General features: G+C 37.5%; 2 protein-coding genes across 4 annotated transcripts in view; one reads left to right on the top strand and one right to left on the bottom strand.

Annotated features, from left to right (window-relative positions):
• Positions 1-12785, bottom strand: part of spag8 (sperm associated antigen 8) — a 44269-nt gene that overhangs the window by 28508 nt on the left and 2976 nt on the right. The gene's annotated exons all lie outside the window — the stretch shown is intronic.
• On the top strand, positions 999-1740 carry pmchl (pro-melanin-concentrating hormone, like). Its single transcript, XM_036580221.1, has one exon. It carries the CDS (start codon positions 1143-1145, stop codon positions 1515-1517), a length of 375 nt encoding a protein of 124 aa, XP_036436114.1. The 5' UTR covers positions 999-1142; the 3' UTR covers positions 1518-1740.

Here is a 12785-nt window from a genome sequence, read left to right on the forward strand (position 1 = left end):
TAAAATAAACTACATTGTCAACGAGTTGTCTAAATGTTTCCAAGTTCTCTGTTATTGATTTGGACGGGTTGACTGCATATCTCACTATCAGAGATGAACTGTACAACAGATGCCTAAGATTTGAGGCAAGACATGCACTGAACAAACAGAATATAAATCCAAAATACAATATTTATGACCAACGACCAGTTGCTTCTCAAGAATTATAGAGTATTTGGATTAGATTTTTCTACTATAGTGGTCTATGACGCATCTTTCATGAAAAACAGTCTAAAGTTAAACCCAGCAAGCCCTTCATGGCAGAGAAAACTATTAAAAGTTTACTTTTGAATTTCCTTTTAAGCACAAGTGGAGAGCGCATGACCCTAAGTGCATCTGTGTGACAGTTTTAGAAGACCGAGAGAAGGCAGAAGCTCTGCTTTTACAAAATATTGTTATTCAAAGAAAAACACCATTTTATACAAGTGTGTTCAGAACATATGGAACTTGTTTGTGTCCTTGAAATATAGAAGCATTAACCTTATCCCATTTTTGTCCCCCTCAGCATGATTCTACATTATATTTGTTAAAAGAGACAGCTGCAGAATGTCTTAAAGAATGGTCAGCACATATCTAAATAGAAAAATGGATACTTCCAATTGGTTTTCTACTGTCTTTCCATGATGGTCCTCCAGTTTTCATTAATTCTCTTGAGGTGCTGTTGTCAAGTTGTTCTAATTAGAAATAAGATGATAAACAGTAATTTTATACAAGATTGCCAATAAATCTGTAATCCCACCATTATTTTTCTATGGCAGAAGATTTTGGGATTACATGGTGTCTTGTGGTGTGCAGTCAGAGAAACCCCACTGTTTAGTTGTGGAGCAGTTTCCTTATTGAAGTTAATCTTAATTAACTTGCCAACAAACAAAACACTTGAGCACTGTTTGTGGTCTCATCAAACATCATGAAGAGGTTTTGGTTAATATCTTTAAACACAACAAAAGGCAAGGCATGAATCATCTCATCCTAGGCTAACGTGGCATTTTGTAGACCTTCAGGTATATAAGGGGAAGAAGAACCCATCGTTTTTAAATTGGTTGGTGTGAGAATCAACGAAAAGCAGGAGAACAGCAAAAGCCAGGCACAAGAAGATCTCCAGAATGAAAGTGTCCATCTTCGCCGTACTTTTCACTATTGCTTTCTTGTCTTGGTGGGACTTGAGAGCAGAAGCACTTCCAATGGCCAACGCAGAAGAGCTGGACTTTGAGCCAGAGACTCTCGGGGAAGGACTGGTGGAGAACACCCTGGGTTCCGGACCGGTTGGTTCCAGGATCATCGTGGTGGCAGACTCCAACCTGCTGAGAAGCCTGAAAGCTCTGGACAGGACCTTCCCCCAGCTGAGCCTAGCTGAGAGAATCCTGAGCCCTGAGCGCAGAGACATCAACCAGGATTTCAGCCCCAGCACTTCCATCATCAGGAGGGACACCATGAGGTGCATGGTGGGAAGAGTGTACCGGCCATGCTGGGAGGTGTAGTTCCTGTGGAGGAGTTCAGTCACAAGGCTGAAGATGAAAAAGAAGAATTGCTGACCAACGTCCAACGTTGTTGTGGAATGACTATCCAAATTATGCCGCTTTTGATTCTGTGCACCAGTACTAAGAATGTATATGCCACTTATCTGAATCAAATGTTATTAAATGATGTCAATAATATGCTACTTTGTCTTTGATTCTTTTGCTAGAAATGTTAACTGCTCTAGAGTCTGAAATGTCTGATCATCCATTCGGATACATGGTGGTAAAAGTCTGCAAAAGACCATCAGAAAGTAATTCACTTTCTGAAGTTGTTCCAGCAACATCTTTATTACTAATTCAAACTAACCTACAGGTGCTATTTCAATAAATCTTTGAGTGAATGACAATGATGATGTGAATGACACATTTACATTGTCTTGCTGCACTACTGGTTCATTACATGTCCCTGTTTAGGGAAATTAGCTACTGTCTGTGGTCTGCCGTCTAGCATTTCCAGGCATTGCCAGGAATCTATGCTTCTTTCTGACTGCTCCAGTTTACCCTTCCCCCTCTTGCCACACTAACAGCTCACAGCTTGAACCTTATGGCTGTGATTACTGCCCAACACACACACATACACGCATGCACTTCTCTCTCCTCCCATTACTTTCTCCCCTGGCCTTCTCCCGAGCTCAGTGGATTTGTGACCCATTTAATTCCTGTATCCACTGTCTGCTCTCTGTTTAGTGGTTAAACCGCAGAGTGGAGGACACATAATGTTCCTCACATGATTAGCTCTGCTAATAACACATAAATGTCTAGGTGTGGGTATGTTTTATATCAAAATGGAGGGAAAGATAGAGAAAGAAAGAGAGAGAAGCACACAGGGAAGTGCAATTGGAGCTTTTCTATCCCTCATTCTCAGGCCTTGCCTTTGGGCTTTGTTAGAATTTGACGGAAGACAGAAGCTCTCAGTCACATTTTAATTGTGTGACCTTCACACGGCGCAGATCTGTTAAGAGAGGAATTAACCTCCTGCTTGTTTGGAGCGCATTAATTAAAATGTCCACCGTTGTCAGATGAGGGTGATGCTTATCTCCATGCAGTGATGAAGAGCTTTTCCCCCCTCCCTGTCAAGTGCAGATGCAAATGCGAAAGGGCTAAAGATTTGGATGGAGATGTGCAAAGCTGAGTGGGAGATGCTAATTGTGGGTTTTAATCAGCATTAGAGATGATCTCTCCGTATGACTCTTTCATCAAATGTCATGAAATGGCAGTCTGGTGGGTTGTTGCTTATCTATGTTGCTTCTGAATTAAATAAATAGATAATACAGCTTGCTTAACAGGACCATATTTCATTTTGGCTGCTTATTTGTTTTAGTGCAGGTGACTTGCACTGAATGCAGTGAAAGTCCTGGTGAGTATTGCTTTTCTTTCAGTCAGCATGAGAGCAGCACTCTTTTGGGCCTCCCATCATGGTGCTGAGCAGCCCTATTTGTTATTGATCTGCTCTATCTGTAGGAGGCTCTTAATCAGCATAGCTGACAAAGCTCTTGATACAACCAGAGACAGGAAATCCATGGACTAGAGACACAAGGGGACAACAACAATGACATGGCCTCAGCCACCTTTCACCAGCACCTCCTAAAATGAGGAGTTATTTCCATTCTGTTACAATCCATCCTAGTTTAGCTTCTTGTGTTCCATTCCTGATACATATTTGATGCAAACTTGTCAAGCAGATTTCAGAAACAGAATAAAAAACAAACTGCTCTGAGCTGCACTAATATTTTAACGTTCTTGTCTTAGAGCAAAATTTAAATTCAGTTAACTTGTTTCTTTTACATAGGCTGTATGAAGGTCTTATATAATTAAATAGTAGTGTTGATGAGCTATTAGACCCTGCAGTTTATAGTAATGGGCTTGTTCACACATTGAATTTTACTGTTTGTGAATCAGTAGGTGGCTCCATAATATAGCCCATAATATAGATCAGATAGCTCATAATTATTTACTGGAGTGGCATAATGGGCTGTACCTTCACAGGAGTGGGTAATACAGTTGCCCTCCATGCAGCAGACTGGGGTTCGAAGAAGAGTATCTGCCAAATGCATAAATATAAATAGTGTAGAGTGCAGCATTGTTTATGTTTGTTTTATCCCATGTTTGTTTTATGTTTGTTTCTGTTTTATCCCAATAAAAAAAAAATTAGTCTTACGTATAATGACACTGAAAAAAAAGCATGATGCTTGGAGTTCAGGAAAAACCTAAATAACAAACTAGTTCTAATTCTTTCTTAAGTTGTGGATACCCATAAAAATAACATTATTTACTGGTAACAGAGATTTCAAATGAACATTTCTATTCCAGAAAATTAAAGGCTAATTTTGTGTTCAGTTTTATTCTCGTGCCTAACAAAATACTGTTTAATCTTTATTCTATCAACCAGTTTGGAGCCCTGTTGCCAAAATGTGCTCGTCAGTACTGAACATTCCTTGTGAGCTGTAAATATTCCACATAATCGTAAAATTTGTGGCAGTAATTTTACTTTCATTGCAGTAGTTGGCTGCATGTCTGCACTGGGTTACTCAAGCTAAAGTGCTGAATAGTCATCGTACTTGATATTTCAGTTGAAAATGATTCTTTGGAAGTCAAATGTGTTGCTCATATTGAAGGAGTGAAAAGCTATACCTGCTTACCTTTTTATAATGCGACCCATTCCTGTTGTTTCACCATCATTACAAGCACTTGTGGTGAAAAAAGCAAAAGTGCGTGAGTCCAGTTCTGGAGAGCCACAGAGTGGCCCAGTGTAGCGTTTCACTGCTCTAACTCTTTTGTTGGCTAATTATTAAAACCCTTCATGAGCTCTATCAGGTGAGTCAGAGCAGGAAAAAAATATTAGCTGCATAGCTGTGAAGCTCACAGACTAGTGCTAGGACTCGAAAGTCAGCTTTTAAACATTATATATTAAATTTGTGGATGCACAATTCTGGTTGTGCAGCTGATCTCGACTTCTATATCTCCTGATTATCTATCTCTAGCTGGTGTCATATTAAGCACACACACCATCACAGGCTGCGTTTCTAGCCTCAGCAAAGCTCCTAGATTAAATTACAGTAGCTTTGCAAATGTCAAAGGCAAATTCCATAGAATCCTCTTCAAGAAGCTACAGTTACTGATAACAACAAATGCTAGCAAATAATGCTAAAAATGTCACAATAAGGTATATCAAACAAAAGGTTGCAATTACTGACAGCAATAAAAAGGCTGGCTGTCAATGGGCAGGATACTGTGCAATGAGAATTACAAACTCTATTCACCATTGTTGTGGGTGTGTTCATTATGCTGCTCAAATTCAATCTGAGGTGAATGTGTTTGCTACTGGCCAGAAGAATTTAAATCATTCTGTCACATCTCACAGCCCTTAGTGATTAGATCTGTCATAATGGCCTATCTAGATGTAAGTGTAAATGTATTTGTCAGCAGCAGAAATCCCTGCTGGCGGCTTTTATTATAAAGGAGTTGCACTAGTGTAATGCAGCTCATTATCTGTAAAGGCCATATTACATCCAAGACCAATTTCCTTTGGTCTGAATCTATGACGTGTTTATTAGCTCTGTGAAACTCTGTTATATAAAACTGTTCTACTTTGGGGTCAGAAAGGCCAATATTGTCATGTAAAAATACTACAGTGGCCAGCAATGAATAAGAGATTCTAGATAGTGTGGACCTATACTTAATAATATTTATTTAAGCTTTTTCTTTTATACATTTCGTTATCACTAAAGTTACCAGACACCAGCTACCTAGGCTTTGGCTGCCTAATGACTTTCGTGTTGCCGATGGAAGTCTCTTCCATGTCTGTGCTCAAAGAGAATGAGTACTATTTATAGCTAGAGAATAGTAGGGGAAAGGTTAGCTGCCCAAATAAATTTTCTTGATGACTCATTGTTTTAAGGGCATTAAACTTTACCTGCTGAATTGATGTACCTCACAGCTACACACAGGGCCAGATTAAGATTCTTTGGTGCCCCTGTGCAATAAAGCTACAATGCCCTATTTCCATGAACCCAATGATAATAAGTTTTAAATAATAATTGATAATTAATCATTTTGCTAAAGAAGTTCTTAGTTTTGCTGAAGTTTAGCTGGTTCTAAACTGAACCAGAGTTAAATCTTTACCTAAGGCATTGTTAAGATTGGTTGGGTATGCCAATGAGAGGGCATTCATTTACTCTTGAAGATCATTAATGTCACAATGTACATCAAACAAGATGCCAAAAGAAAAACGATTATACATAGACTTCAGTGTCTGTCAAATTTACACAACGATAATGCTTTTTGGATATGTATAGCCTGGTTATTAGACGACTGTGTGTGTGAATAGATCATAGATTTAAAGTAAACTGGATATTCCAAAACATTACATCTTTAGAGCATTAAAATAATTTAAAATGTGCACTTTTGTGGAGCAACCTTTTGGTGCCCTTGGGCATTGGGTGCCCCTGGGCAGTCACACAGGTCATGACTTTCTGTTTCCATTCTGTTTACTTTCTGTCCCTCCTCACTTGTCCCTCCCTCAAGGGAATTTATGGAAGTCAATTTCTGTCAATTGATCTTGAAATATTGACTTTATTATGTCTAATTTCTGGAAATATAGACTACAGTATATGAAATAATGACATTTTCTTGACAGTTTGAGATGCTACATTTACATGTTATGAAAGTAAAAATTATTTTATGGTAATAATTCCATAATTCAGTCTTCATTATTCATAGTCATTATTTTGACATAGCAAGTCAATATTTTGAGAAAATAAGTCATTTCAAAATCCAAGTCAATACTTTGATTTGAGAAGATAAATACTTTGAGAAGATAAAAATTTGAAATACTAAGTTAAAATTCTGGCATATTTCTGCTAGAAATAAATAAGAAGAAAAATTGTGGGCAGTTTCCATATAATATAGATTCAGAAATGACAGAAATCTCAGACATAAAATGAGTCTAATCTTGGTACAAAAAATCAGACTGATAAATGTAGGAGGTCCAAATAGTACAGCAGTTTTTATCCCCTCAGGGGACCTGCTCCAAACACATGGGTGCTTTTGGATTAGTACATGGTTGCAGCAGGTCCTAACATGAAAAAAATATATAGACAAGATACTCTTAAACACACTTGATTGTAAAGTTTTGGATTCACAAAATAGTACCCCAGATATTATAACATAATATTTTCACAGGGTGAATGATAGCTGATGATTTTAAAAAAACATTTTTGCTATTTATCTCAAGGCCTATTCCTATTCCATTAAGATAATTATCTTAGTGTACACTCTTAAAGCCTTCTTCAAACTTAAAAAATCTCATTTACCTAAATGGCTCTTTAAAGAAATATCCTTTGGAGGGCTCTATAGGGAACCAAAGGGAAACCTTTTTTGGCACCTTCATTTTTAAAAATGTAGTTAGCTATGAGAAATTAAGGTGAACTGGTATAAATCTTTGCAAGTGAACTGGGATGATCACATTTAAGTAACTTTTACCTTGGATTTCCCTTTATGATCTCCTAAAAGTAAGGCTTCATGCATTAATGAGTAATGCTTATAAAATGAATATCTATCTATTCAGTTTTGTTCTCCATTTTCATGGACTATTCCTATGTAGATTTATTCTTTAGTTCTTAATGTCTGCATTTCTTCTGGTTTGACAGTATACCAAAAAGCTTTTAGCAGTTCATGATCATTTGTTAGATTTCATGAAGCAGTTATAAAAAGCATCAACCATCATTGACAAACATTTGTGTGGTAAGATAATTACAATCATTAACACTGTTACCTCAAAATCAGGAAACAATGAGTCTGAAAAATTAGGCATGTTGGTCAATAGCACCATTAACATAGCAAAAATCCTGAGAATAAAAAAGTGCTACAATTTCTGCATTTGTTTCACTGAGCATTCTTCAGTCTGCTGGTATTTTACACAAATCTCTGAATACAACCCTTCATCTAGAAGTCTGAGGTGAACTGCCATTCAGTCTTTATTCAACATTGCCTTTCACCCCCCAAAAAGCAAACAGAACAAAAAACACGAGATGAAAAATCAGGTAATTATTAACACGACTGCTAGCACTGCTAGAGTTTGTATAGGCAGATAACGCCAGTGGACTTGCAAATTGCACTGGAAAAGAACCTGCATTCTTCAAAGTAATTATACCTTTTTTACAGTTTAAAGGGGAAAATTAGACATCTGGAAACATTTTATTCTTGTGTTATTCTTTTGTCTCTTTGATTCCAAATTCCCCACTTTCCAGGAAGCAAAAACACAACCAAGGAATGTTTAATACTGACATAATTCACTGACAATTAATATGATGATATATTTTATCAGCCCAGCTTCATGAGAACTAAAACTAACTTTATTCAACACTGAGAATGTGCCACTACAGTTGTAAAATTCATAAATGCCTTGGTTTGGATACACTAGGAGCCGAACTATTGACACACATAATACACAAACAATATTACTTTTGTAAAACATCTCTAACATATGGGGATGTTCAGCAGTTGAACTAAATGCATGTCTATATAAAGTAATGAAATAATTGCTTTCTTTTTCTGAATTAAACCCATCAATGTGTAACCATATCCCACCCCTAAACATAATTGGTGGGGCACCCTTCAGAATCCATTAACCAATATCATGAACAAGCATATGCTTGCATATGACATCATGTTATTGGGCTCTATAGCCTGTGATTGAATTTCACTCATCTTTTGCATAATAAAAAAACATGCCATATTTCACTTTGCTGTCTTTATCTGGATTTCAATCTTTGGAAGCTTTCTTCAATCCAAAAGAAACCACTTAAGAAAATCATATGAGCTGGCATCAAGTTGAAGTGAGTCAGTATTGCTGACTACATGCTCATAATCCATTGATTTAAAAGACATTTAAGGGACTGCTGCCATGGTCTCCAGACTAGACTCCAGGCTTCTCTATTAAATGCAAAGAAGCCGGGGATCCACATAAAATGGTTATTAGGATTTTCGACAAACAAACATGCAATCCCGCCATCCCAAATCTACTCTACACGTGATTGCTATCTCATAAAACTAAATACCTCAAAAGGATTCCAGGATTTCCCAATGGCTTTGAAACAGTAAAAGCTTGGATGTGAGCTCAAGCCAATAATTTGAACACTGAATGCTGAATATCTTTCCAGCTATCCAGAGGCCTACAGTTCAGTGGCAAGAGCACTTGGCTCTGCTTCCACCATTTCTTGGATCTACAGAAAAGTGCCGGTATGTTGATTTTCCATGGTGTGTCCAAAGAGTACTCTCTCCGCTAACTTCCCAGAGTTAGACCAGTGGGGAAAAGGCCTACAGATGGACTTCAGATTGCTCTGGGATCACTTTAACAAATCAAGTCATGGAAGTTAAAGAAAATATTCATAATTCTTAGTCTCCTTTAAGTCTGCAATGACATATTGTAATCTTCTCATCTGTGTCCACAGGAGGGAAATGTCCTGACATTTGAGTCATACAATTTGTGATGTGTTCTAAGTAGACCAAATGATGCTTAACCTCCGTCTCTGCTACACACTCTTAAAATAAAGGTGCCAAGGTGGAGCGATGTCATAGAAGAACTAATTTTGGTTCCCTAAAGAAGGAGTAGAAAGCAAAAGTGACTTACCATTTCCACTAATGTACCAGTTGTTGGGCTCACAGTATATCCAGACTAAAGCACTTGTATGAATACAGCAACTAAACCAAGCAGTAAAATGGTAAACGTATTTAGAGCTTGGTCAATTAGTTTTGACGAGATACGTCCAATAGCTGTAACTCAAGGCAACAGCTTGTGGCACAATCTTGAAGACATTTCACCACTCATCCAAGTTCAGATGAAGACTCTTGGATGAGTGTTGAAATATCTTCAAGATTATGCCACAAATCTTGACCGCTATTGGACATATTTTGTCAAAGGTAATCGACTAAGCTCTAAAAATGCTCCCTGAACAAAAAAATTGTCACATTCTTGATTTCTTTTTTTAAATTTGGATAATCATCCAATGGTCTTAATGACATGACCAATCCAGTCAAGTGAGGATTACCTAAATCTCTTGAGATCCGTTCATTCAAAAAACAGGAAACTGTGTCCAATGATCTACCAATAATTTGGGTCTCAGCATATCCAAACTAAAGCTTTTAAACTATTTTTTTAAACATTACAACTAAAACTAAGAACCCAAAAAGTAGTAAATGTAAACTTACTGTACAAAAAAATAGCCTTATCATTTCTTTCCTAATACTTGGTTTTGCGTCTCCTTGCCCTAATAACCATGACAGTCATGCTGGGTAAGGATTACGCCAGTCTCTTGAGAAAATGGAACACTGGGACAGTTTGACTGACCAGCAGAATTATCCAACCTCAGTTCTCAATTTGGAATAACCTGTGAAATGCTGAAATAATTCTCAAACTCTGGCTGAAATGTGCACCCAGTTTGTGAAAGAGTGGGGTAGAATAGACATATAATGGACATCTCTACAAGCTTAGCTGGCAGAATTGGTGCTGTTATTAAGGCAAGGGGACAAGTTCCCAAGCACTGCAGAAGACTATTTTTTTGTCTGGTGAGCTTAGGTTTCCTACTTTTTTTTTAATTTCTTGGTTTTAGTTGTAATATTCATAAAAAGTACCTTTGTTTGGACATGCTGAGAGATGAATACTTGTGAGATCAATTGAAGCACTTTCTTGTTTTTTGATTGGATGGTATTAGTAATCTGTTTTATTATTGTTATTTTATTTTTACCTAATTTTCTTTTCAACTTTCTTGCACTCCCCCGATGCCACTAAGCTGAAGGCTAGCACGAGCTTGTTCCAGGACATGTGAAACCAGCCACCTCATCTTTTCGAACTGCCACAAATGCAACATCACTGGATAGATCGAAGGTACTTGGAGGAAAAGGCTAACAGCCAATACTGTTACATTAGCTACCAGATGTGTGCATTGGTTTGCATCATGCTAAGTAACTCGGGGGGAGAGGGGGAGAGGGGGAGGGCCACCCCGAGAAAGCAAAGGCAATTATGCTCTCTTGGACTTATGGCCACCATCACCAGGGATATCCCAAATGTATTGCCAGTTCTTAGACATCTGTGCCACTCAGGAGCCCAGATGGTATTAGTGATCAGCAGTGAATTCAGTATATTTCCTCCCAACATCCTGTTCCTATATACTGAATTAATAATGAATATAACAGTCCAGTGACTGTTTGGTTTCAACTACAGCAGGAACCTAGGAAGGTATAATGGTGCCATTATTATGCAGGCTTTCTGTAAAGGAAAACTTTATTCTGAAGCAGTGAATGAAAGTTAGAATTCCTAGGAAATTAGAACTTGCCAACTAGACACACATATTGCCTTTCATTCATTATTAGCAGGGTTAGCATTTCTGTGCAAACTATTCCTTCAAATTACACTTCCCTGAAATGGTCTAGGATCTTATGTGGAGCAGCGCCCCCACAGCCTTAGACTCCATACTGCTGTCCCTTGGGAGAGAATCTGGCTCCGTGGGCTTGGGTGACATCATTAATGGAGGTCTGGGCTGGGTCAGGACTCCTGAATAATTTAGAAGCCCTGCATGCGGCAGAGTATGACCTGGGCAGCCATTCAGTCAGGGACCTTCTCCCTAAGTGCCTTAGGATAAGAATGGAAAAAACTGACTGCTATTGACTAAATGTAATCAATATGCCCTGTTTCTGGGTGTACAGGATGCTAGGATATGAGACCTTGTGGAAAATGAAGTTAAGGAGGCGTAATTGAATTGAATTAGCACTCATCTCCAGATCTAGTTCCTCCTCCCTAATTGAAATCATCTGGATGCCAAAAGTTGCTTGGGTTCATGTGTTTGGTTACAAAGCAACAAAAAAAATTCAATTAAAAGTACAATTAAGACAACTACCTCAGCCCAGCCCAGAGTTAATTAAAAACCACTAGGGAGAAGTCACATCATGTCCATCTCTGACTGTGGTTATTATCTGAAGGATAGCAATGATAAATTATGACATGTCATAGTGTTAGGTCATTTGTGTCCCAGTCGTGTGACTCACTAAGCTGTGAAATATAATACCATCAATGGACACAGGTGTCATCGATAGCCATCCCAACGTTATAAATAAAAATAACTCACAAACCCAATACCATGGGCGGAGATGTTGTAGCTAAGCTAAGTAAAGCTCAAACTAATATTTTTTTATACAAGCAACCTGCACATCTCTGGAAACTTTGTTTCCTGCAACAGTTAAGCCAAAAGCATCATGAGTGGAAATGTTACAACTTGGCCCATAGGTGGGGTTAATTGTAACAGACTAAGGGCTAGTGGTAACAGTTGCTAAAAAGTCTGGTAAATCAGTGCAAAACAATGAATTTAATATACTTCTATGCTGTGTGAACCAGACAAGCTTTCCAAAATGAATGCATAAAAATATATTCATCAAAATAAATATGACTAGTAAAAAGAGATTGTGTCAAACACTGGTAAACTCCTTTTTGATCTCAAAGCGCAACAGCAAATATTAACATGATAAAGCTAAACTGAAATATATTTGATTTACATTCCGTCTAGAATACATTTTTGACAAATATGTCCTGAAAAAAGTTTTAAAAAAGTAATTGTTTGAATTAACGTGGGGTGGTATGGACTTCTTTCATTGTTTATCTGGTGGTCTAACCCTTGTGGAGGCTCTACTAGAGATAGCTTAGCTCAAGCTGTGAGTTACCGAGAGGGTGATTAAAATAAAAAAAAAGTGTGAATTATGTGACTTGCACACAATTGAGTGATCAAATAAACACTTATGATGAAAAAGTTACTTTTATGGTTTTTCCTTTTCGGGTGAATGAAATGTCATTCTGTCATTCTGAGATGACAAATCAATGGGAATACAGTCAGGTGGTTAAAAGCACATTCTACTTGAAACTATTTGACTACATAAAATATCTAAAATATCTTAAAGTTCTGAGAGTCCATACTCAAAATTACATTGCATACTGAACACATTCTTGCATATAAATACTTTTAAACATATTTATTTTTCATTTTTCAAGAATCCAGTAAAGAACGTAATATATGTTCACCATAAATTACAATTGTAAGCAGAGACTTCCAACACCTTATCTTCATGACCTGAACGTGGTAATTATGCATATATGGGATTTTTTAAAAATTCTGCATAATAACATTGTTAATATGTAAACAGTCATTCTGAGTGATTTGAAGTGAAATGCTCTGTTCTAGAGAA

This window comes from Colossoma macropomum, unplaced genomic scaffold (genome assembly GCF_904425465.1).
Source record: "Colossoma macropomum unplaced genomic scaffold, Colossoma_macropomum, whole genome shotgun sequence".
Classification (NCBI taxonomy): Eukaryota; Metazoa; Chordata; class Actinopteri; order Characiformes; family Serrasalmidae; genus Colossoma; species Colossoma macropomum.